Source organism: Macrobrachium nipponense, chromosome 21, assembly GCF_015104395.2.
Source record: "Macrobrachium nipponense isolate FS-2020 chromosome 21, ASM1510439v2, whole genome shotgun sequence".
NCBI classification, from domain to species: domain Eukaryota; kingdom Metazoa; phylum Arthropoda; class Malacostraca; order Decapoda; family Palaemonidae; genus Macrobrachium; species Macrobrachium nipponense.
The window spans coordinates 24,419,112-24,444,910 of NC_087212.1; the positions used below are offsets into that span (position 1 = coordinate 24,419,112).

Here is a 25,799-nt window from a genome sequence, read left to right on the forward strand (position 1 = left end):
AGATACTGACAACTCGTCTTGTACATTCATAATGCTTCTTAGAAAGACATTATTCTTATTAAGCCTAGCTTCAGGAGCTAGAATTTCAGAACTGTCGGCTCTATCCAGAGATGCGGGTCATGTGGAATTCCTCCCCTCAGGAGAAGTTCTGCTTGCTCCGGATCGTAGTTTTTTGGCTAAAAATGAGGATCCTCTTGCAAGGTGGGCCCCTTGGAAAGTCATCCCACTTCCGCAAGACCCTTCTCTTTGCCCAGTATCAACTTTAAGAGCCTTTCTATCTCGTACATCCTCAAGATCCTCAGGTTCTCTCTTCATGAGGGAAAAAGGTGGTACTTTGTCAGTAAAAGGTATTAGACAACAAATCCTTTACTTCATTAAACAAGCCAATCCTGATTCATTCCCAAAAGCACATGACATCAGGGGAGTAGCCACCTCAATTAATTACTTTCAACATATGAACTTTGAGGATCTTAAAAAGTATACTGGATGGAAATCTCCGACAGTCTTTAAACGTCATTATCTAAAGTCCTTGGAATCTTTAAAATTTTCAGCAGTAGCAGCGGGAAACATTGTTTCTCCTGATACTGTATAGTAGTCGTAGTACAGATCCAGGTCTCCTTTCTACCTACCTCATCCAACATGCCTCACCCTATCGCCATGCTACTCGGATATCCTAGCCTTAGCCGCTGAAATCATATTAGTGGATTGTCCTTATTTTTTTTTTTTTTTTTTTTTTTTTTTGCTAGGGACATCCACACTATGTACTGATAATGTACTTCAGTGTACCTACCCTTATTTTTTATGCTAGGGTAGGACATGTGTTTGTATATTTTGTAAATAAGTTATCTAAGTAAATCTATTTTGTTAAAATTACACTGCATTATTATAATTTACTATGTTTACTGTAATTTTAAGTATACTTTTCATTACTAACTTTCTTTTATGTCACTGTTTAGAATAAGTTAGACTTAAGTACTTAGTTTATATGCTGTAATTGATTTACTTATATTATATCCCTCATTTTACAACTGCTTTTCATTTGTCCTTTTTTCCCATCTTGTCTGTTTCTCTGGTACTCTTTCATAGGCCGACACGAGCTGAGCCCAGAAAAGGGATTTTGACGAAGGAAAAATCTATTTCTGGGTGATTGGCTTGTGTCGCCCTATGAAACCCACCCTGTATTGTTTGCCCCCCCCTGCAGGACAAGATGTTTTTAGATTAAGGATGTCCGCTAGGGGCGCTGCTGTCCGTGGCGTCCTCTAGTAGTAGTAGTAGCGGCCGCATTGCCCGTTGGTATCAGCTCTCTCTTGTGGGGATTCTGATTGGAAGTTCTAATTGGTGAATGTCTCGTGGTAGTGTTCCCACTCGCCCCTATTGCCATACCGACACTTCTTTTTAAGAGTGAGCGAGTCGGTTTTACTGACATTTTCTTAATTTTGTTTTTCTCTGGTAATTTTAGATTAATTTTACCTAGAAAGAATGATATTAAGGATCCTTTCATAGGGCGACACGAGCCAATCACCCAGAAATAGATTTTTCCTTCGTCAAAATCCCTTTTTTGCCTTGTATTTCTCATAATTCCTTATGTCTTTACCCATACTGTTACACTGTTTCAGCACTAATTTTCCTGAATTTTCAGATATCATTTAAAAACAAAGTCTATAATGATGTGAGACACAAAAATCAAGAGGGATTACTTAGCCTCCTCTTAAATAAGTTTATTATTATAATCAGACCAAATTTCAAAGAAATTAATACCCAACCAAATTATTCAGGAACTAAATTAATGAGGCTCTTCTTATAACTACATTCAGATCTCCTTAAAGTAAATTGTCACTCTCATTCTAAGTTCCCAAATTTAATGCTTCTCTGCCTTACAATTCACATCATCATCAATCAAACTTCAATTATAATTCTACTCTTACTCCCTATCCCTTAATGAAAAATATACTCCTCTTTCCTTCTCCCTCTTTGCATGACTATCCTCAATTTCAATCATTAATTTTTCTATTACCTTCTCCTACCTACAGTTGATTATCACTATACAGCATCATAACTTTAACCACTCCATCTGAATTCAACAACTGCTTTTCTTGATATGTACTAAAATAACTATTTCACTGTACAAGATACACTAATGCACAGAACAAAAAAGAAATTTAACACCTAAATTTTGCAACCTTAAAAACACATACTGTACCAATTTTTTCAAGATTACAATACACATGTAAATAAAACTGAATTACAATGATAATCTATGACATATAAACAGGCAATCACGAGTGTTGAGGGACAACAAAACATAATGTAAATTTCTTCTGCTTTCTCTATTAACCATGCTAAAAACTACTAAAATATATAAGAGTGAAAACATACCTTGAGAATTTTCTCAATGCGATCCACTTCTGCACCTAGACTATCAACAATATTTTCTCCATGTTTCAACATAAATGCTTCTAATTCTTCTACCGTTTTTATAGCCTGGATCTCCTGCACCATAATAAAAATAAGGTTATTATGGTACTTAAATTATATTTACACATTATAATTGGAATAATAACCAAAACTAATTCTTCTACAGTTTTGATAGCACGGATCTTCTGTGCCATAATAAAAAAGGTTATTTAGATTACTTAACATATATTTACATGTTATAATTGGAATAACGCACTAAAACTGTAGCTTTCATAAAAGAATGCTGAAAATCTGCTGTAGTTTGTTGTGAACTTTTGAATAAGAATTTTATCAATAGTATAATGCAGTGCTGAATATAGAAATATGAAAGGCTGATAGAAAGTGGAAGATAAATTTGGCCATTCTTAAAATCAAAGCAAAAACGTTTGCATAGCATTAAAATCAAAACATACTAGGTACTTCATTTGAATCTAGTCCTTTACACATATTCCAACAAGTAAACACAAAACCATAGGAATTAAGTATTTACCTTAGTAACAAAAAATAACAGAAATTAGGACAATACCTTTAACAAAGAATCAAGGTCTTGTTTGTCTAAATAGCCACGTGTCAATTCACGGCCATCAAAATCTACCTCTGCTTTGTATCGCACTAATCCTGTGCCCATATCAATTCCTTTGACATCATAAATGGCACGAATCAGAACATCTCGCTCTAACTCATCATTGATTTTCTGTAAACGATGCTGAGGGATAGACCTGGAAACATAAAAAATATGTATTAGTTTAATGTTAACTATTAGTTTAATTTTAAAAATAGTGAGAAAATACAATTTCTATAATATAATTGATAATTATTTTTCTACGACAGATTATGAAAACTTAAATATGAAAGCAATAACAATCAGCATTTCTTTAAAAAAAAAGTGCTATGCGAGTATAATATATCATTCTAGTTTTAGTAGCTTAGAACTACTCAACCATGAGAAAGCAAAGCAACAAAACCCAAGCTTCTCTGGTCTATTTTTCAATCATCTTTCAATAACACTATGATATCTCTCCATATTTGAATATAACTGTCTGGCCTTTTTTGTTCATGGAGGTTCCATTCTTAGCGCCATTAAAATATCAATTTTTTTCTCAATCCATGCTACTAAAGTCACACCTAAGTTAACCAAATTCCAACTTTTCAGAACACATTACTTTTTGGAAATATTTGTCTTATAACAGAGCAGCTTCACTACACAAGCACATCTGGAACCTCAGGTGCTTCTCAGCTCCCTTTCTCACTTTTTGTGAACCTCAATGATTTTAAAAGCTCTGTTCAATTCCCTAGGAGGTTACTTCATAGAGGATCATGATTTTAAAAAACTCTGTTCAATTCCCTAGCAGGTTACTTCATAGAGGATCATCTTTGTGGCACCTTTTACAAATTCATTTCCCTTTTTTTCTTAACATCATCTACTTATGCTCTTTTTCATTTTATTGCACTGAAGAAGCAAGAACAGGTACAATTTAATCACCATTATCATCTGGATGGTAAGCTTTCAAAGTGCAGCTACAAGTGAGTATTTTATCTTTAGATCACCCAAAGGATTTACCTCTTGCATTGTTCACTTCATACCACTTTGTGATACAAGTTTTACACATAAGTAATTTCAAATCTTTTCTAGTGTATGCCATTGTTTCAGAGAAGGTTTTATATGTTAGGTGTTATGCTAGCTAATGAACAAGTTGTTAAATACTTACCACTACTACTACAGCAGACTATGCATAAAATGCAGCAGAAACTGACCATGATACGGAACTAGTGATTTGTACGCTAGCTTTGATGTGCATTATTTTCATTACATTTTTATAACTTCCTCATTCAATTCTTTACCTGATGATTTTTGTGCCTCCTCTTTCCCCTTCTATTACATAAATTTCTATTTAAATAACAGATTTATGTATATGTATATATTTACATTGCTATTATCATTTACTATTTACATACTTATATGCCATTCTATTCTAGTCACTGATATGATTTGGTTTACTATCAAATTCCACATTCCTGCTAACACTTTTGGTACCCGCTTTAGAATCAAGAGTGGAAATTATGATGGAAAAGAAAACTGCATGCTGTACTAACTCTGCATCTTTTTTTTTTTTTTTTTTACTCACTACACACTGTTCTCCATCATAGTTCCTACATTTACTCTAATCTTCTTTTCTTACTGTATAAAGAAGTATCCACTGTGATTGCATGTGGCCAGTTTAAGAGCATTCCTTTTTTTTAAGTATGTCTTATCCTCAATGTAATATTTTGTAACTTTTATCATCTTTATAGTACACAGTATGTACAATTAAATGTTTTATGTACCCATATTTTTCTGCAAGTACCTTGCTCATAACTAAAGGAGTCTAAAGGTAACAAACATTACAGTTAAACTTGCTGCTGTCCAGCCCCGGCCAGCCTTTCTCACCGCTGGCCATTAAATAAGTAAGCAAATGAGGATTACTTGATTGGGCCTTTGAATAATATGTAATGTTCCTAAGTTGCAACTTGATGTCTTGACCTGCTCTTGTATTGCTAACTCTTTCAGTTATATAGGCACCACTAGTAAATGTAATCTTATTTCTCCTTGTACATATCCTCTTTTATTCTTTTTTCTACAACATAGATCTACCTTGGAGGAAAAATGTTGTTATAATACAATTAAGTTTGTTCATACTTACCTGGCAGATTTTCTGACGTCCGACAGAATTTCAAAACTCGCGGCACACGTAGTGGGCGGCCAGGTGGTAGTACCCATTCCCGCCGCTGGAAGGCGGATATCAGGAACCATTCCCATTTTCTATTCATATTTTATCCATGCCACTGTCTCCTGAGGGGAGGAGGGTGGGCACTCTAATTATATATATCTGCCAGGTAAGTATGAACAAACTTATTTGTATTATAACAATAACATTTTGTTCATGAAACTTACCTGTCAGATATATATATAGCTGAATCCCACCTTCGGATGGTGGGAAGAGAACAGAATAGGATTTTTAGGAAACTTAAATTAAGTAGATGATATACATCTTGGTTCCTTACCTGTTAGCAAAGTAGACTCTGTGATTACTGTCACTTAAGCCTGCTTCTGCTTTAATCAGAGTTGCCAGCCAGGTGGAGACCTGTAGTGTTGGTGCGCTCTGGATGCTCTGTCAACGGGGACGTGACCTCAACGTGACAAGACCATCGAGCCAAACATATGAGGGCTACGAAGCAACTGACCACCACCTGACCAACTAACCAACTAACCAAAAAACCCCTGACAGTTAATCTAAAGAATGGGAGATTTTCACAGAAGATCTCACCATCAACCAAAAACACAACAATAAAACTAACCTATTCTAAGCTAAGGGATAGGGAGAGAGCTACCTTCAGCCCCCAAAACTGTGTCCGCAGAAATGTATGGCCCCAAAGAACTACAGTTCTCGTAAATCGTTCTCACATCCCGAAGGTAATGTGAGGCGAATACGGAATTGCTCCTCCAAAAGGTGCTATCAAGGATATCCTTGATAGACATATTCCTTTGGAAGGCAAGAGAGGTAGCTACAGCTCTGACTTCGTGAGCTTTCACTTGTAAGAGGCTCAAATCAGTCTTCTGGCAAGATGAATGAGCCTCTTTAATGACGTCCCTCAGAAAGAAAGACACAGCATTCTTTGACAAAGGCAATTCTGGTCTTTTCACCGAGCACCAGAGATTACCTGAGGGACCTCTTACCTCTTTAGTTCTGTGAGTATAGAACTTGAGAGCCCTGACAGGGCACAGGGCTCTCTCTGGTTCTTGACCCACGAGACTCGACATACCTTTGACCTCAAAGCTCTTGGGCCAAGGGTTAGACGGGTTGTTCTCATTCTTAGCCAAGAAAGTTTTGAGACTCACGGATCAGACAGCGTTGTCCCCCTTGAAGCCCACTTGGCTACTGAACGCTTGGATTTCACTAACTCTCTTCGCCGTCGCCAGAGAAGTTAGAAAAATGTTATTGTCATGATACAATAAAGTTTTATGCATACTTACCTGGCAGATATATACTTAGCTATAGACTCCGTCGTCCCCGATAGAAATTCGAATTTCGCGGCACACTCTACAGGTAGGTCAGGTGATCTACCGCCCCGCCGCTGGTGGCGGGACTAGGAATCATTCCCGTTTTCTAAGACAGATTTTCTCTTCCACCTGTCTCCTGAGGGGAGGTCGGGTGGGCCATACACCGTATATATCTGCCAGGTAAGTATGCATAAAACTTTATTGTATCATGACAATAACATTTTTATGCATTCAACTTACCTGTCAGATATATACTTAGCTGATTGGCACCTTTGGCGGAGGGTAAGAGACAGCTAATCTACTGAAATAGACAGGAAACAACATATGTGTAGGTAATAAAATTAAAAAACTTGATTCCTACCTGTGTTAGCGAAAGACTTCATGGCTCTGCTAGGAGCCCGTATCGCTTCAAGAGCCTCAGCGAGGTAGTGACCTCATGCTAAGAGTTCTTGATGGTCTGTTACAGGGGTCTTACCCACTTACGCTTCAGAACCTTAGGATCTTTGTCAATGGGGTCCTATCCACTTACATGACAAAACACCTTGCCTATTGGCATGATCATAGAGCACGACACTAATCCCGATCACCTGATCCTCATTGGGGTTAGTACTACGATTGAAAGGAGTCATCCCCGAACATCCTTTCAAGCAACCCACAACTCAACAATATCAAAACTAATTATTAAAATTATTAAAAACAAATTTAAGGATCAGCGTCTGCTCCATTTCCCAGCATAGTATCCGCTGATGCATAAGGTCCAAGAGCGAAACATTTATCGTATGTTATTCTAACATCCTTTAAATAGTGGGATGCAAATACTGAATTGCACCTCCAATAAGTTGCTGCTAAAAATGTTTCTCATGGACATATTCTTCGTAAAAGAAAGGGAAGTTGCCACAGCCCGGACTTCGTGAGCTTTCACTCTCAGCAGCTTTAAAGAGTTCTCTTGGCAATTCCTATGAGCTTCGGTAATCACTTTTCTGACAAAGAATGCCAGTGCGTTCTTTGACATCGGTCTCTTGGGTTTCTTACCGAACACCAAAGACCTTGTCGACATCCCTGAAGCTGTGTCTTCTTTTCTAAATAAAATTTTAAGGTCCTGACTGGGCAAAGGGACCGATCCAACTCTCTTCCTACCAGAGAAGAGAGTCCCTTGACTTCGAAACTTCTAGGCCAAGGTTTAGAAGGGTTCTCATTCTTTGCTAGGAAAAGATCCTGGAAAGAAATGACAGCCGAGTCTTTTCTAAATCCCACCCGAGTCCAAAGCATGCAATTCACTGATCCTCTTAGCAGTTGCTAGAGCCAACAGGAATATGCATTTGCTAGCAAGATCTCTGAATGAGATTTTATCTATAGGTTCGAACCTGTCCGACATCAAGAACTTTAGGACAACGTCCAGGTTCCAACTCGGGGGAATCGACGATCTCAATTTCTTAGTCCCCTCGAAAGAACCTTGAATGAGATCATGAAGATTCCTTCTATTATTCTCGAGATTCAGCCCTCTGTTTCTAAAAACAGCTGAGAGCATGCTCCTATATCCCTTGATAGTTGATACGGCCAATTTGGATTCTTCTCTCAAGAAGAGGAGAAAACCCGCGATTTCGGTTACAGAGGTATTGGAAGAGGACAGCTTCTTCGACCTACACCATCTACGGAAAACTTCCCACTTCGATTGGTAGACCCGCAGGGTAGAGGCTCTGTGGGCTCTAGCAATTGAAGTTGCCACTTTCTTTGAAAAGCCTCTCGCTCTGACCAGATCTTTCGATAGTCGAAAGGCAGTCAGGGAGAGACTTTGGATGTTTTTGTGGAACCTCTCGAAGTGGGGTTGTCTGAGCAGATCTGTCCTGTCTGGTAGAGGATCTGGGGAAAAAAAAAAAAGTCCACCGTCCATTCCAGTACCTCTGTGAACCAGATTCGGGAAGGCCAAAAGGGAGCAATTAGAGTCATTCTCATTCCTTCCGATGCCACAAATTTCCTTACTACTTCCCCCAGTAATTTGAATGGGGGGAAAAAAGGCGTATGCATCTATGCCTGACCAATCCATGAGGAAGGCATCGATCGCTGTGGCTCTGGGATCTTCTTCTAGCGAGCAGAAGTTGTCTATTTTCCTGGAGAGGAACGTGGCAAACAGGTCGATCTGGGGGTCTCCCCCAGAGTGACCATATTTGTCTGCAGACTCCTGAGTGGAGCATCCACTCTGTCGGGAGAACCTGGTTCTTTCTGCTCAACCTCTCTGGCCCTAGGTTTTTTTACTCCTTGGACAAACCTTGTACGCAGAATAATGCCCCGTTCCTCTGTCCAGGTTAATAGAGCTCTCGCTATTTCGTTCAGAGAGAAAGAGTGAGTGCCCCCTTGATTCCGGATGTAAGCCAGAGCTGTGGTGTTGTCGGAATTGACTTGAACTACCACCCCTCTGACTTCCGCTTCGAAGTATTCCAGGGCTAGATGAATTGCCAGGAGTTCCTTCGCATTGATGTGCAGAGTAGTTTGTTGTCTGGTCCAAATACCTGCTACTTCCTTTGGACCCAGTGTTGCTCCCCAACCTGTTTTCCGAGGCATCGGAAAACAACACTCGGTGAGGGTTCCGAATCAAGAGGGACACCCCTTCGTTCCTTGTTAATGGGGTTAACCACCACTTTAGGTCGGATTTTATCCCCTGTTGGATGGGAAAAACGTCTGACAAGTCTCCTGTCTTTTGACTCCACATCCTCTTTAGATAAAATTGCAGAGGTCTGAGATTTAATCTTCCCAGGGAAATGAACTGCTCTAACGAGGAAAGGGTGCCCAGCAGACTGAGCCATTCCCTCGCCGAGGTCCGTTCTTTCCCTAAGAAGTTCGAGATCTTTTCTAAGCCTCGAGTAATTCTGTCCTTGAGATGGAAACGCCGAAAACCCCGAGAATCCATCTGTATCCCCAGATAGACTATGTTCTGTCTGGGGATCAATTGTGATTTCTCGAGGTTCACGAGCAGTCCCAGAGATTTTGTTAAGTTCAAAGTCTTCTCCAAGTCCTTCAAGCACTGAATTTCCGATTTTGCTCTTATTAGCCAATCGTCCAGATAAAGGGATATATTTATCCCCTCTAGATGTAGCCATCTCGCAACATTCATCATTAGCCTCGTGAAACACTTGAGGGGCCGTTGAAAGGCCGAAGCATAGGGGGGCTCTGAATTGGTATACTTTCCCCTGCATCATGAATCGGAGATATTTCTTCGATGATGGATGCAGGGGGACATGAAAGTATGCATCTTGTAGATCTAAGGAGACCATCCAATCTCCTGGAACGAAGAGCCGCAAGAACCGATTTTGATGTTTTCATAGAGAACTTTGTGTTCTCCACAAATCGGTTCAATGCGCTCACATCCAGACCGGTCTCCACCCTCCCGAGGATTTCGGAACCAGAAAAAGACGGTTGTAGAATCCTCGGGAATGCGGATCCCGAACCACTTCGATGGCCTCCTTTTGCAACATCTGTTCTACCAGTTGCAATAAGCTTCTTTCTTGGCAGGGTCCCTGTATTTTGGGCTGACAGTTCCTCGGGTTCGTAGTCAACGGGAGGTCTGTCTCGAAAGGGGATCATATATCCCTTTGTTACCACGGAAAGGGACCAAATTTCTGCCTGTCTCCGAGCCCATTCTCGGAAAATTTCCAAAGTCTGGCTCCTACCGGTGCTTGAAGGACTGTTTGTCTCATTTCGCTCTCTTGACAGGTCTGAAGGAAGACCTACCTCTCTTCTGCACTCCTCTCTTCTTAAAAGAGGGTCTGGCCCAGGTACTCCCTCGAAAGGGCTGTTGAGGAGCCCGAGTCTCTCTCTTAATAGGACCCGAAGTCCTCGATTTCTTTGCAGATTGGGCCAAGAGATCTTGTGTGGCCTTTTCTGTCAAAGAATGAGAAATATCTTTTACTAGATTTGAAGGAAACAATTGGGTCCGACAGAGGAGCATACAAAAGAGATGACCTCTGAGTAGGAGTAACTGCTTTCGTCAGAAAAGAGCTAAATAAGACTCTCTTCTTCAGAATACCAGTTCCAACAGAGGGGCCACCTCTCCTGATCCATCCTGAACTGCCTTGTCCATACAGGAAAGGACACTATGAAGGACTTCTGGACTAAGAGATTCCTTCTCTTGTGTCTTTTTGGCCAACACCCCAAGGGACCAGTCTAAGAAGTTAAAACTTCTAAGACATTAAACAATCCCTTGAGGAGATGGTCCATCTCAGAAGTCCCCCATGTGATCTTTGCTGATGACAAGGCTTGTCTCCTAGACGAATCCACAGATTCGAAAAATCCTGCTTCGGCAGTGGACGGGAGAGCTAGACCCCGTGGTTTGCCCCGTCTCGTACCAAATTCCCTTCTTTCCTGATAGTCTGGAAGGAGGGCGGAGGTAAAGACTGTCTTCCCCGCCTTCTCCTTGGATTCCAACCAATTTCCTACGAATCGGAGAGCCTTGTTCATGGAAATGGTTGGCTTCATTTTAATAAAAGATGATTGTTTCGGGACCTTCGTGCTTGTAAATAAGGACCTTGGAGAAGGAGGAGCAGTCGGGCTTAAAGAGTCCCCAAACTACTTTGACGTAAGAATGGGCTGCCAGCGTCTTGTAATCTGACAAACCCGGAGCCGAGTGATCTTCAGAGTCCGAAATCTCTTCCAAATCCAATTCCGAAGAGGATTGTTTATTTCCAGCAGGAGACTGGCCTCTTGTAACATCCACCCCACTCTCGCAAGAACGTACGACGCCTGTGCGATAACTTGCATCCCTACGAGAGATAGGTTGATCCTGCAAAACGACCTTATCCTTCTCCTGGCAAGAGCGATGGCCGCTTGTGCGACACCTTTCTCTCCTGTCAGACGAAGGATGTCCTCTCCTATCGCTTTCTCCGGAACCACCTATGTCCTGACAAGGAATACGGCCGCTTGTGCGACAACTAGAGTCCTTGTCAGGTAAAGGTTTATCCTTCCGAAAGCCAAACAAATCTTCCTGGCTTAATTGTCTTTTGGAAGAAGTCCGTCTCTTATTTGTCACTTGTGGCTCATTGCGCCGGGTTGGCGCTCGTGATTCCTTGCGTCAAGCTGGCGCTTCTGGCGCATTTCGGCAGAGTGGCGCTTCTGGCGCATCTGGCGCATTTCGGCAGGGTGGCGCTTCTGGCGCATTTCGCCAGGCTGGCGCTTCTGGCGCATATGGCGCATCTGGCGCTTCTGGCTCTTCTGACTCGTATGGAGTCTCAAACGCATCTGGCGCATTGCGCCAGGTTGGCGTTTTTGGCGCATTCTTATTACTCCTCTGAGTATAAGCCGAAACTTCCGTTTCTTCTTTCTTCCCTTCGTCTTCTTTATAGGAAGGAAAGAGTCCTTTCTCCTGGGAGTTTCCTTAGTAAAAACTCCTACTAAGGCCGAAGTTGCTCCTGCACATTTTAGGATATTTTGCAGCCGCATTCTCTTTTCCTTCCCTGATTCAGGTGAGGGATGTCTAGAGCGGAAGGAAACTCCGATTTCCGTTTAGGAACCAATCTCCTTTTCTTCTTCTCACAAGGTGATAGATCGGAGAAAAGTTCAGGGCTTGAATCCAAAGTTGGAGCCTTCCAACTTCTCTTTAAGGGGCGTGACAGTTCATCAGAACTCCATCCCCTTACATTCGCTGTGAAGAATCTGACGAAGAAAAAACACTTCTTTAGGATGCTTTTTCGATAGCGATCCTTGGCAGTTCGGGTCGTCACAGAATCTGCCGAGGGGACGCCTGATCGGTGGGGATTCTCCGTAACCTCCGTACGGCTTTCGACATTCCTTCTCCTCTGGGCCTGTGAGCTTGGAAGAGGTCTAGGCCTGGGAGCGAGACAGAGCCGATCAGACGCACCTCCACTGCACTAGGGACACTTAATTCACTATCACTAATACTGTGCTTACCTTTCAACGTCAGCATTTGACGTTCCATCCTTTGTAGCGCAGCTTTAAGATCTGCAATTTCCGTTGCCGGATTTGCAGTCTTAGTACTAGAGGAAGAAGATAGAGGTTTAGGGTTAGGTGTTAATTTAATAGGCTCGTTAGAGCGAGACCTACTTACACTTCTGGAGGAAGCCTTCCTAGCCCTATCCATATCTAATTTCCTTAAATATGAATTTAAATTCTTCCATTCTTCCTCATTCATATTTTACACATTCATCAGGTGTTAGAAATTGAACATTCATTCCTTCTACACCCCTTACAAACTGTTGTGAGGGTCTACCGAAGCTTTCGATAGCCTCACCATGCATCCCTCATTTACACACTGTCTTCTAACCGTAAAGCTAGAATCCGACATCATGAGAAATATCCAAAACCAAGTCCAAAAAACAGTCCACGAAAGAGTATGCCAAACCAAAGATCCAATACGTCACCAAAATAACCGGCTTAGAAGATCAATAGCGATGAAAAAACACGAAAATCAAATCAGGAGTAACAACAACAATGTTGCTGTCACGGCCGATAGAGAAAATCTGTCTTAGAAAACGGGAATGATTCCTATTCCCGCCACCAGCGGCGGGGCGGTAGATCACCTGACCTACCTGTAGAGTGTGCCGCGAAATTCGAATTTCTATCGGGGACGACGGAGTCTATAGCTAAGTATATATCTGACAGGTAAGTTGAATGCATAAAAAGCGCTTTCTTCGTCAAGTTCCGTAGAGACGCTTCGTGGAGAGGCTCAAAAGGACTTGACATTAAATGTTTAAGAACCACATCGAGGTTCCAAGAAGGTGGTCTCGCTTGTGGAATCTTGGTGGTTTCAAATGATCTCAAGAGGTCGTGGAGATCCTTGTTGTCAGAGGTCCAGTCCTCTGTGTCGAAAAACGGCCGACAACATACTTTTATATCCCTTAATGGTTGGGACTGCCAATTTTTGCACATTTTGTAGGAAAAGCAAAAAATCGGCTATCTGGTTCACAGAGGTCGTGGGAGAGGAAATTCCTTCCTTTCTGCACCATGCCCTGAAGGAGGCCCACTTTGATTGGTAAACAGCTCTTGAAGAGGCTCTTCTAGCATTAGCGATTGCTCTCGCAGCTGCTTTCGAAAAACCTCTCGCTCTGGCCAACTTTTCGATAGTCTGAACGCAGTCAGATCCAGAGCAGAGAGGTTTTGGTGATACCTTTCGAAGTGAGGCTGTTTGAGTAGATCTCTCCTCCAGGGCAACGTCCTTGGGAAGTCCACATGGAATGTCATGACCTCTGTGAACCATTCTCTTGCTGGCCACATCGGGGCGATCAGGGTCAACCTTGTCCCTTCTGAAGCTGCGAACTTCCTCATGACTTCCCCCATGATCTTGAATGGAGGAAAAGCGTAAAGGTCTAGGCCTGTCCAACTCCAGAGCAATGCATCCACCGCAATTGCTCCTGAATCCAGGACCGGGGAGCAATACAGAGGAAGCCTTTTCGTCCTCGACGTCGCGAACAGGTCGACCAGAGGACGTCCCCACAACTTCCATAGTTGCTGACACACTTCTTGGTGTAAGGTCCACTCTGTTGGCAGGATTTGATCTTGTCGACTGAGAAGGTCCGCTCTGACGTTCTGTACACCTGCGACGAATCTCGTCAGAATCTTGATCTGTTTCACATCTGCCCATAGCAGAACTTCCCTTGCCAGGTGAAAAAGGGATTGGGAGTGAGTTGACTTGGATGACCTTGCCTGTCACTTTGTCTTCGAAGAACTGCAGCGACAGGAAGATCGCTGCTAGTTCTTTCACATTGATGTGCCAGGCTACCTGTTCCCCTCTCAGAGCCTGACACTTCCTCCCTCCTAGTGTTGCTCCCCCCAACCGGAAATGGAAGCGTCTGAAAACAACACTAGGTCGGGGCTCAGAAGATTTAGGGATAAGCCCTCTCGCAACTTCTGAGGGTCGAGCCACCATCTTAAGTGGCTTTTTACTGTATTTGAGATCTTTAAGATCGCATTCAGATCCTACTTGGCTTTCCATTCTTCCGCTAGGAAAAATTGAAGAGGCCTGAGGTGCAGTCTTCCCAAGGAGACAAACTTTTCCAGCGAGGAAATGGTGCCCAGCAGACTCATCCATTCCCTCGCCGAGCAAGTCTCTCTCCCTAGGAAGGCTGAGACTTTCTCGAAGCCTAGACGCTGACGTTCCTGGGACGGAAACGCCCGAAAAACCACTGAATCCATCTGAATCCCCAGATACACGATGGACTGTGTCGGGGTCAGATGTGACTTTTCGGAGTTGACTAAAAGTCCCAGGGACTTTGCTAAGGCTAAAGTTGACTGAAGGTCCTTCAGACATTTTCCTTTCGACGACGCTCTGATCAACCAATCGTCAAGGTATAGGGATATTCTGATCCCTGAAGAATGTAACCACCTCGCTACATTCTTCATTATTACGGTAAAGACCATCGGGGCCGAACTGAGACCGAAACAAAGGGCTCTGAATTGCCATACAGTAGGGCCTCGTTAATCACGGGGGATAGGGCCCAGAACCCCCCTTGATAAGTAAATACCCGTGTTATCCTGGTACCCCCCTTGAAAATTGCTTTAAACCGCCTACTTTAATAATTAACCCACCCAAGACCACTATTTCAATGTTTATAACTGCCTACTTTAGTTCAAGCACCAAATATTTCTTCAACTATCACCTTAAACTAAATTCAAGACAGTTTCAAAGTTATTCTTTCCTATCTTCAATTTCCCTTGTATCAGATCAGCAAACAAAATTATAATTACCTAACAATTCCTTTCTATTTTCATGATTTGGCTGCTGCACCAAACTTAAAGTACATAGTATATCTATTTCGTGAATGAACATATTTATGATAAAAAAAACATGATTTACTGTAATGATTACAGCACCCAACTATAATATTAATGTATAAACAGCAAAATACAGCAATAAAAATCTAGTTTTGTCTTTTGTTTACGTTTAGAATCAGCTGATGGACGTTTATTACCGAAAGAATTATTTTGGAAAACAATTTAGTTGCTAAAAGAACTAATTTATTAATGGAATTATTATTATTATTATTAACTTTGTACATAATAGTTTATGATTATTAGATACAGTAATTCATATTTTCATTGAGAGAGAGAGACGAGAGAGAGAAGCGTGTAGAGAGAGACGATGAGAGAGAGAGAGAGAGCAGCTTGTGACGAGAGTAACTTGAATAGCTTGAGATAGCAGCTAGGACGAGAATAGCTTGAGAGAGCAGCTTGGGCCTAGAGTATTGTTGACTATCTTAGCTCGAGAATAACAATGAAATTAGTATTTTAAATATTTTATGATGATAAGAAATGAAATGAATGATATTATGATACAGTAATTCATATTTCATTGAGAGAGAGAGAGAGAGAGAGAGAGAGAGAGAGAGGAGAGAGAGAGAGAGAGAGAGAGAGAGAGAGCAGCTTGTGACGAAAGTGAAGTGACTTGAATAGCTTGAGATAGCAGCTTAGGACGAGAATAGCTTGAGAGCAGCTTGGGACTAGAGTATTGTTGACTATCTTAGCAGGAGAATAACTATGAAATTTGTAAAAAATTTTTTTTTTTTTTAAAAGAATTTTAATTTTAAGATGAAATAAAAATGAAACATGGATAGTGGATAAGATATACTCCTTGTATACTGTTATGTTGATAATCATTCAGTCAACTATAAAAGTTGTATTGAAGCACAAGTTTCGTAAATCACAGAAAATAAAAGTATGGCAACACATTTTTATTCTTTCGGGGACCATTGTTTTCTTTTATTACGATCTTAATAGATCAGTATTATACGTATAATAGGTTTTTTTTTTTTTTTTTTTTTTTTTTTTTTTTGAGACAGTATTTATAGTTTTTTTTTTCTGATAATTGATAGAGAGAGAGAGAGAGAGAGAGAGAGATGAATTGAGAGAGAGAGAGAGCAGAGAGAGAGAGAGAGAGAGAGAGAGAGAGAGAGAGATGATTTTGCTATTTACATTCATAGTATTTGAAAATTTAGTGAATGAGTTTTATTCTAAAAATGCATTAGTCATGAAAACGAAGAAGCAAAACAGTAATCAGCGAATCTTGCTCTATGATAAAATTAATTCGTGATTTCGTTAATTTTCCGGAATATACGTAGCATTTTGGGCTTCACAAAAAAGTAAAGTAAAGTGATTTATGACAGAGTTTGTAGAGGATACTTTACGTAAAAATACATCGGTACTTTGTAGAACGGTAACGTCACGGTGGGTTTTGATAGTTTTTTTTATTTTTTTTTTCGTGAGTGAATATACATTTATGATAAAAAATAGTTACTGTACTGCTTAGAGAACCATATTGTAATATTAATGTAATCACATCAAAATGAAGTAATCACTGGTTCATTGTATACTGTAAACATGTAAAGTGTATTTTTGTCTTTTGAAAAATGGATCCATTCAACAAGGAATTATTAATTCCTTGAAGAGGCTTTTTATTATGAAGATATGCCAATAATATATAAGATTTTGCATTTTACTCTGAATATGACAATACAATAATATAAGGTAAAAATGGTTTTATTACGTTTACGCTTCGTCGCCGATTGCAAACAACAATACGATAATCTATTCGTTGTTATGAATGCAGTGATAGAGAAGTTGATTTACGTATACCAAAACAATATGAAGTTCGAATTGAAAATTATGTTTTCCTAAATTTTATTACTACTGTAATTAAACTACTACTATTAACATTTCTAAAAGGTTAAGAATGACAAAGGTGCTGTGAAGTGTAACTCAATGTTTACATTTCTGCTGGCCGCTCAACTACAAGTTGATATCAATGACGTGGAATTATTCCATGAATAGGCTATATATTATGAAGATATGCAATAATATACTATAAGGTGAGAATGGTTTATTACCTTTTATTGTCAGTTAATATCATAATGTGAAATCTGTTCATGCATTTGTTGGGTTATCGGAACCGGAAGAGCTTAGCCCTACCACCGGACAAGCACGAGGTGCTGTGATTCACAATAGGATATATAGACTGAGAAGTGGTCCAAGGAAAAACCCGTGATTAACTGAATCCGTGATTGCTGATCCGCGACTAAGCGAGGCCCCACTGTACTCTGTTTCCTAAGACGAATCTCAGGTACTTCCTTGAAAGAGGGTGGACGGGGACGTGAAAGTACGCGTCTTGCAGGTCTAGGGACACCATCCAGTCGCCAGGTCTCAAGGCTCCTAGCACTGACCGAGAGTCTCCATCTTGCAAAACTTGCTTTTTTCTATAAAAAGATTGAGCCTGCTTACATCCAGGACTGGGCGAACAACCCCGACGACTGCTTCGGTACCAGGAAAATCCTGTTGTAGAAGCCTGGTGACCCAGGTCCACGGACTTGCTCCACGCTCTTTTTTTCGATCATCTGATCTAAAAGATCGAAAAGGATGCATTTCTTCTCTCCCTGATAAGACGGGGAAAAGTCTCTGGGAGTTGATGTTAGAGGAGGAGGATGCAAAAAGGGGATCTTGTACCCTTGTTCTACGATCTTGAGAGTCCAAGGGGTCCGCCCCTCTCTGCCTCCATGCATCCGCAAAAAAAACTTCAAGTCTGGCCCGACTGGCGTCTGAAGGACATGTTTTCTTCATTTGGTTGACTTAGGTTTAAAGGAAGCTTTCCTCTTGAAATTCCTCTTCCCTTGAGGAGCTGCTCTCGAGGGAGGAGCTCGCGAAAGGGTTTTAACTTTCTTCGGAGGTCTCACAAACGATGATGTAGAAGGAACTGCCTGGACGCCTCGAGGACTGTGCTAAAGGTCCTGGGTCGCCTTCTCCTGCAAACTAGTCACTAGATCTTTTACATCGTCTGGGGGAAAGAGATGGGTCCGAAAGAGGAGAAAAGAGCAATTCCGCTTCTGAGGCGGGAGTAACCGACTTTGCGGTGAAAATTACAAAGAAGAGCTCTTTTCTTAAGGTGAAAGCTGTTCCAAAGTGCGAAACTAGCTCTTCCGCACCATCCCTGACGGCCTTTGTCCAATACATGACAACACACTGGACAGCTCCCCCAGACTGAGAGAAGTCAGGGCCTTCTAGACTGAAGGTCCAGAACTCCCAAGCACCGTCCAAGAAGTTGAAGACTCCCAACGTGCGCAGCCCAGTCCTTTCAAGTGATGGTCCATCTCCGTAGGAGTCCAGGACCACCTTTGCAGCTGATAAGAGGACTCCTCTGGGCGTCCACTAAGCTGGAGAAGTCCCCAAGTGCAGACGAAGGAACCTTCCACCCACGTTTTTCCTTGGTCTCATACCAAACGCCTCCTTTCCCAGCGAGTTCTAGAGGAGGAAGGGGGCGAAAGTCGTCTTGCCCTGATCCTTCCTTCGAGTCATGAAGTCCTGGAGCTTCTTGAAAGCCCTCTTGGGTTGAAAGAGAAGTCTTCATTTTCAACAAATCCGGTGTCTTGAATGACTTGGACCGACTTGGAAGACGAAAGTTTGCGAGGGAGTGAGACCTAGGAGCTGCCGGCTGAAACTTGTTCCCCGAAGGACGAACGTAACAGCCGCACAAGAACCTTATACAGGTAGTGCTCGAAGTTACGATAATTCGTTTTACGATAATCCGATGTTTACGATGGGGTTAGCAATTAATACTAAAAAAAAAAAAAAAAAAAAAAAAAAAAAAAAAAAAAAAAAAAAAAAAAAAAAGTTGAAAATGCGTATTTTTTTTAAATTTCGCGCACGCGAGCGCTGGCAGCAGCGTACTACGCTGTACGATATGTTGGCCCGAGAGCGAGAGGCTGGCGTAGGTACGCGGCAATGAGTTCGACCCTCACTTGCGTCGTTTTGAACCAAGTAACATTAGGTCGTGTTCGTTTGTGATTTGAGAGTTTTTTTAAGTACCCGAAAATTAAAACAAAAAAACTATGTCTGCCAAACAACCAAATAGGTGTCCTGCTGGTAGTTGCAAAAAGAAGAGGCAATCATCAGTTTGGGAAGCAGAAACTGGGGGAAAATAATAAACCAGCGTGAAGCGGGAAAGGCAGTCATGGTTATCGCACGTGACGAACGTTTATCGCAATCGACGGTATCCACCATCTCAAGGACAAGAAACGCGTAATGGATGCGTAAAGGCATCTGCTTCAGTTCATTCAACGGTTATATCAAAGAAGAGGATAGGGCCTTTGGAAGAAATGGATCAGTTACTGGTCACGTGATGGAGATCAAATACAAAGCGTATGCCGCTCACCCTCTTTAACCATTCAGACAAAGCGCGCATGCTTTTTGAAGAGCTGAAGAAGAATTATGATGACTAACCCACAACAAAAGTTTTTGCAGCAAGTGTGGATGGTTCGTCGTTTCAAGAACCGCCATAATTTTCACAGTGTGAAATTAGCGGTGAATTGAGCAGCAAGCGCTGATGCCGACGGAGCCGCTAAATTTAAGGAAGTTTTAAACGAGATCGTCGTATGAAGGCTACTTGCCAGAGCAAATCCTTTAATGTTGACAAAACCGGACTTTATTGGAAACGTATGCCACAACGGTCCTACATCACAAAGAAGCAACGGTGATGCCCGGGTTAAGGCATATAAGGATCGATTGACTCTTCTGCTTGGGGGAAATGGCTGGGTATAAACTTAAGCCCTTTATGATTTATCACTCAGAAAATCCAAGGCTTTAAAAAAACATCGACAAGCAGACACTTCCTGTGCATTACCGTCATAAATAAAAAAGCTTGGATGACTGCAATATTGTTCGAGGACTGGGTTCGTTCATTGCTTCATTCCGGAAGTGAAAGAATATTGTAGAAAAAATAAAACATCCCCTTCAAAATTCTTCTGATTCTCGACAAGGTGCTCCTGGCCACCCTCAGCACATCGGAGATATTTAACGAGAATGTAAAAGTTGTGTTTCTGCCACCAAAACAAACTCTCATACAACCCATGGATCAGGGTGCTGTGGCTCCGTTCAAGGCGTATTATCTTCGGAACACGTTTGCGCAGGTGTTCAGGCTACGGATAAACGAGGAGAAAGATCTCAGAACTTCTGGAAAGAATTTAGTGTTCTTAACTCCATTATGAACATTGGAAGGGGCGTGGAAGGAGGTAAAGAAAGAGTGTATGAATGGGGGTCTGGAAAAATCTGCTGAAAGTGTATGTGAACTCGTTTAAAGGTTTCGATCAGAATGAAGAAGAAGTGGAAATCAATAAAAAGATCTTGATACTTGGGAAAAGTTTAGATTTAGAAATTGACGAGGAAGATATCCAAGAACTTATAGATGTGCAAGATGTAGAGCTAACGGCAGAGGATTTAATTGCACTTGCAGAAGAGCAAAAAAAAGCAGAAGAGGAGAAGAAATAAAGAGCCGGAGCGAACGTTTACGACTAAAAAACTGGCAGAGGCGTTTGCTTTATTTGATCAAGGACTGAAACTTTTAAGTGAAATGGATGGGGACGAGGCACGGTTTGCCAAAGTTCAGAGGGCTCATCAAGACAGTGTTGCATGTTACCGATTAATTTATGAAGAACGAAAAAAACGCACTGTCCCACAAACCTACAATGGATTTTTTCTTCAAAGAAAGAACGACTCCCAGTGCATTCGCTTCCCCCAGCCCTACCCCCCTTCACTTGAGACTCGATCCTGTACGTCTCGGAACAGTTGTTTCCTCGAGACACCTGACTTACAGAAGAAGAAATTTTTACTGAGGAAGAGCGAATTGATGATCCTGCTGCTTTATCATCATCCTCCTCTTCGATCTTTAGTTATAGTAGCCATGAACAGCCTGACACCGATCACGTATGCCGACAACGGACCGAATCTTGGTGAGTACCCTTTACGCTACAGTCTGATCCTTGTTCTTATTATTAAGTTTCTTTTTATACTTAATTATCCTAAGTCAATCTGCATTGAAACACCCGAACTAGCTGATATTAATAATTACTATACCTTATATGTATAGGTATACTGTGTAGTGTAGGCTAATCTTCCATATATGTGCATATAGCCTAGCCTATATGGTACTGATTAACTTAGTGTAGGCTAGGCTATATCCGAGATACGATTTTCTCAACTTACGATGGGTTTTTCGGAACCTAACCCCATCGTAAGTAGGAGAATACCTGTAGTCCGAGACAGAAGAAACCAAAGGAGGTTCCTCTTCCACTGAGCTCGCTGGACTACTATGTTCCCCTTCTTCTCTAAGAGGAACCGGTGATCGTCCATCCGGAGAGGGCGTATGTCCAGCAGGTCTAGGCTTGAACAAAGACTTCCGCTGCTTAGAAATTGACGCTTCAGGCACGGACTCGTCCTTACGATGATCCTTAACACTTGCAGAAGGAAAAACGTCTTGGGTGCGTCGAGCGTCCTGTGAAACGACGGAGACTGCCTTACTTCTAACTGAAGATGTCTTATGCTTCTTGATAGCCCTACTTCTAAGAAACTCCTTATGGGGAGACACGTCTCTCCGAGCGTCCACACGAGCGTCCTGACGAGAGGCCTCAAAAGCGTCCCACTTTTCGTGAAAAGCGTCCTGCTTAGCATGGAAAGCGTCCTGCTGAGCGTCCTCGAAAGCGTCCTGCCTTGTTCGAAAAGCGTCCTGCTTAGAACGGAAAGCGTCCTGCCGAGCGTCCTGCTTCACGCAGAAAGCGTCCTGCCGAGCGTCCTGCTTCACGCAGAAAGCGTCCTGCCGAGCGTCCTGCTTCACGCAGAAAGCGTCCTGACGAAAGCGAAAAGCGTCCTGCTAAGCGCAAGCTATATCAGGAGAACGAGATCGGCGATGATCCGAAGGCGGGGAAAGAGACGAACGAGGAGAGAGAGAAGGAGACTGCTTAGTCCTCTTGACGGGCAGCCTGACGTCCTTTCTCCGCTTAGGCTCGACTGCTGCTGGGCGAGTCTTCTGAGCCATAAGGGTAGAAATCTGGTCCTGAAGGGACAAAAGAATATTCTTCGTAGGTGACGAACAAGACGGGGCAGGACTGAACCTGCGAGAAGGCGAGGGGCGAGGGGACGCCTCCTTCCTTCTCACAGGTACAGCTACCTGCTTCTCAGGGATACGCGCCTGTGCGTGCAACCCATAGACCTCAGGGATACGCGCCTGTGCGTGCAACCCAGAGGCCTTGTCGGAAGAGATTTTACCTCTCTTCTGAGGTGGAAAAGCGTCATAGGTTTCCTCCGAAGAAATCGGCGATGCCGGACGTGAAGCATCCTCAGCACGAAACATCCTTTTCATCGGACGAGAGTCTCTCCGAGCGCTCCACCCCTTGCGCGGGGAGGACGCTTCGGAGGACGAAAAACAGTCCTTAAGGATGCGCGCCCGTGCGCGCTCCTTGACAGCCTGGGACTTGCAACAAGGCCTGCCGAAGGGACGCCAGATCGGTGGGGAGCCCCCGTAACCCTCTTGCGGCTTCGACATACCCTCTCCCTGAGTCCTGGGAGTTCCGATAGAGGTCTCAGCCTAGAGGCATTATGGGGCCGATCTGACACCCCCTCCACAACACTAGGGGCACGATCACAAACTTTCACAGGGCCAGTTTCCAAGGCCAACACTTTAGATTCAAGAGTGCGCAGAGACTCGAGAATCAGAGAAAGGGCATTACCTTCTCCAGACACAGAAACAGGGCCCGGAGGCAACATCACAGGTTTAGGTGAAACAAAATCTACCGGTGTTAGAGGAGGAGAAATGTTACATTCCTTACCTTTTGTAGAACTGCTCCTGGAGGAAGCCCTCCTGACTCTATCATGCTCCAATTTACATCGATAGGTCTCATACATCTTCCATCCATCATCGGTCAAATCCTTGCATTCATTGCACCGATCATCAACCAAACAAACATGCCCCCTGCATTCCATACAAACTGTGTGAGGATCAACTGAAGGTTTAAGAAGCCTCACCTTACATTCACTCCTCACACACTCTGAAACTCCCTGTACTTGATCCTGACATCATGTACACAGAAAAACCAATCCAGATTAAAAAAACAGTCCACTATTACGCGTGCCAATCCAACAATCCAGAGTCGATAACCAAAAGTCAATCCAGATACTTAGAAGCGAGATAATCCAAAAATCCTAAACGGAGGTACTGCAAACAGTTGTTTACAGCACCGGCGACAGAAAAAATATGAATAGAAAATGGGAATGGTTCCTGATATCCGCCTCCCAGCGGCGGGAATGGGTACTACCACCTGGCCGCCCACTACGTGTGCCGCGAGTTTTGAAATTCTGTCGGACGTCAGAAAATACAGCTATATATATATCTGACAGGTAAGTTTCATGAACAAACGAACATTTCTAGTACTCTGGGACACCCTAAATTGTGATGCAGGTGGTGAGATACTGGTGTGAAAAAAAATAAGTAGCAACAGCCTAGATGAAGTTGAAAGAGATTGGTGGACTGCTAGTAAATCAGAGTATATTCTAATAATTAACAGATGAAAAAGTTATAAGGCATCTGTAAGACCAGTACCAGATTGCCACTCACAGTGCACCTTGTATAGTACTCTAAATATATTGCTGAAGGATTTTGCAGCATCCCCTCATCCCTAACTGAACTGCTTTCATAATTTTTCTCTTAATTATTCTGTCCCTCTTCCTACTTGAACATTCAACTTCAACTTTATCTTGACGCTGCTCCAATTTCACCTCATATCTAAGATATGCAACAGATATGGGCACTTGAAAATAAAATGGAGATTTTTATCATGACAATAAAATGCTGAGATTTATGACTGTGAACTACAAGGATCATGATATAAAAGGGATTTTGACGTAAGGAAAAATCTATTTCTGGGCGATTGGCTCGTGTCGCCAGCGAAATATCCTTTAATCTATTATTTCTAGGGTAAATGTACTAACACATACCAGAGAATAAATAAATAAAGAAAAAGGTCAGTACAACTGACTCGCTCACCCTCCAAGAGGGTGTCGGTATGAACACTATGGCGAGTGAGACCACTACCACGAGCCGCTTGCCAATAGAAATCTCCCACTACAAAATCCCCACAAGAGGGGAGCCGACCCACAGAGTGGGCAGCAACTACTACTACTCCATCCCATGCTGCCGACTGCTGCTCTGTGGTGGGCCATCCTGAAGTTAGCAGACAATCTTGAGCGATGGGGGATGGGTAGGGCGGGATTTCGCTGGCGACAGAGCCAATCGCCCAGAAATAGATTTTTCCTTACGTCAAAATCCCTTTTCTGGGCTCAGCTCGTGTCGCTGCGCGAAATCGTACAGAGAAATAGCACAAGATTGTAAAGAAAATTCAACTAAACAAAAGGGGTCTCAAAGATAACATAAAAAGAAGGAATATAACTTTGCTAATAAATTACATATACACAATGAATACAAATTAGAAATAATTTACTTAAATTAAACTTAATGCTAATAATATTTCTTAAAAATTAACTTAATTTTTACATATATACAGGGCTTACATGGAATATTATGTTAAAAGCAGTATCTGTGTATAGTATGTACAAAAAACTGAAAAGCAATTATAACAATAAACTTGAACAGAACAAACTTCAATGATAATAAATGAAGGGAATGTATATGACTTAATATACAAAACCCGTAACCATTGCAAATAAGATGTATCCCCTAGCATAAAAATAAGGGGATCACATCAAATAAATCAATACATACAATCGATTGTGAGTGCCCCTAGCAAAAAATAAGGGACACCCACCATATCACCATAAGAGCAGCTAAGACCCAAGGTAAACGTAGATGAACCTGACAGGCATAGACAAACTGTTGGGTGAGACAGGTAGAAAGGAGAGGACTGGATCTTCTACTAAAGATTAAGCAGAGTCGGGGGAAACTATGTTACCCGCCGCAACTGCTGAAAATTTCAGAGCTTCCAAGGACTTTAAGTAATGACGCTTAAATACTGTCGGCGATTTCCATCCAGTATCAATCATCGAAATTCATTATGTTGGAAATAGTTAATTGAGGTGGCTACTGCCCTGACATCATGTGCTTTTAGGGAAAGAGTCAGGATTGGCTTGCTTAATAAAGTACAGGATCTGCTGCCTGATGCCTTTAATAGATAAAGTACCACCTTTTTCTCTCTAAACTTGAGAGGACCCGATGAGGATGAGGAGGTCCTGGACAGAAAGGCTCGTAAGGTCGATACTGGGCAAAGAGATATATCTTGTGGAAGGGGTACAACCTTCCATGGTTCCCTCTCAAAGGATCTTCATTCTTTGCTATAAAAACTACGTTCCGGAGAAAGTAGCACTTCCCCTGTGGGGCGAAATTGAATATGATCCGGATCTCTGGATAATGCCGACAGTTCTGAAATTCTAGCTCCTGAGGCCAAGCTTAATAAAAATAGAGTTTTTCTTAAGAGCATTATAAATGAACATGTGTCATTATCAGTTTCTGAAGCCAGCTTTAGAAGAACATCATTTT

General features: G+C 42.1%; 1 protein-coding gene across 1 annotated transcript in view; it reads right to left on the minus strand.

Annotated features, from left to right (window-relative positions):
* LOC135197850 (proton-coupled zinc antiporter SLC30A9, mitochondrial-like) overlaps positions 1-25,799 on the minus strand; it is a gene marked incomplete in the record, with an annotated part of 249,988 nt that overhangs the window by 39,739 nt on the left and 184,450 nt on the right. Inside the window, 2 exon segments of the mRNA XM_064225031.1 lie at positions 2,377-2,490; positions 2,981-3,173. Of these exon segments, the coding sequence (XP_064081101.1) occupies positions 2,377-2,490; positions 2,981-3,173 (307 nt within the window).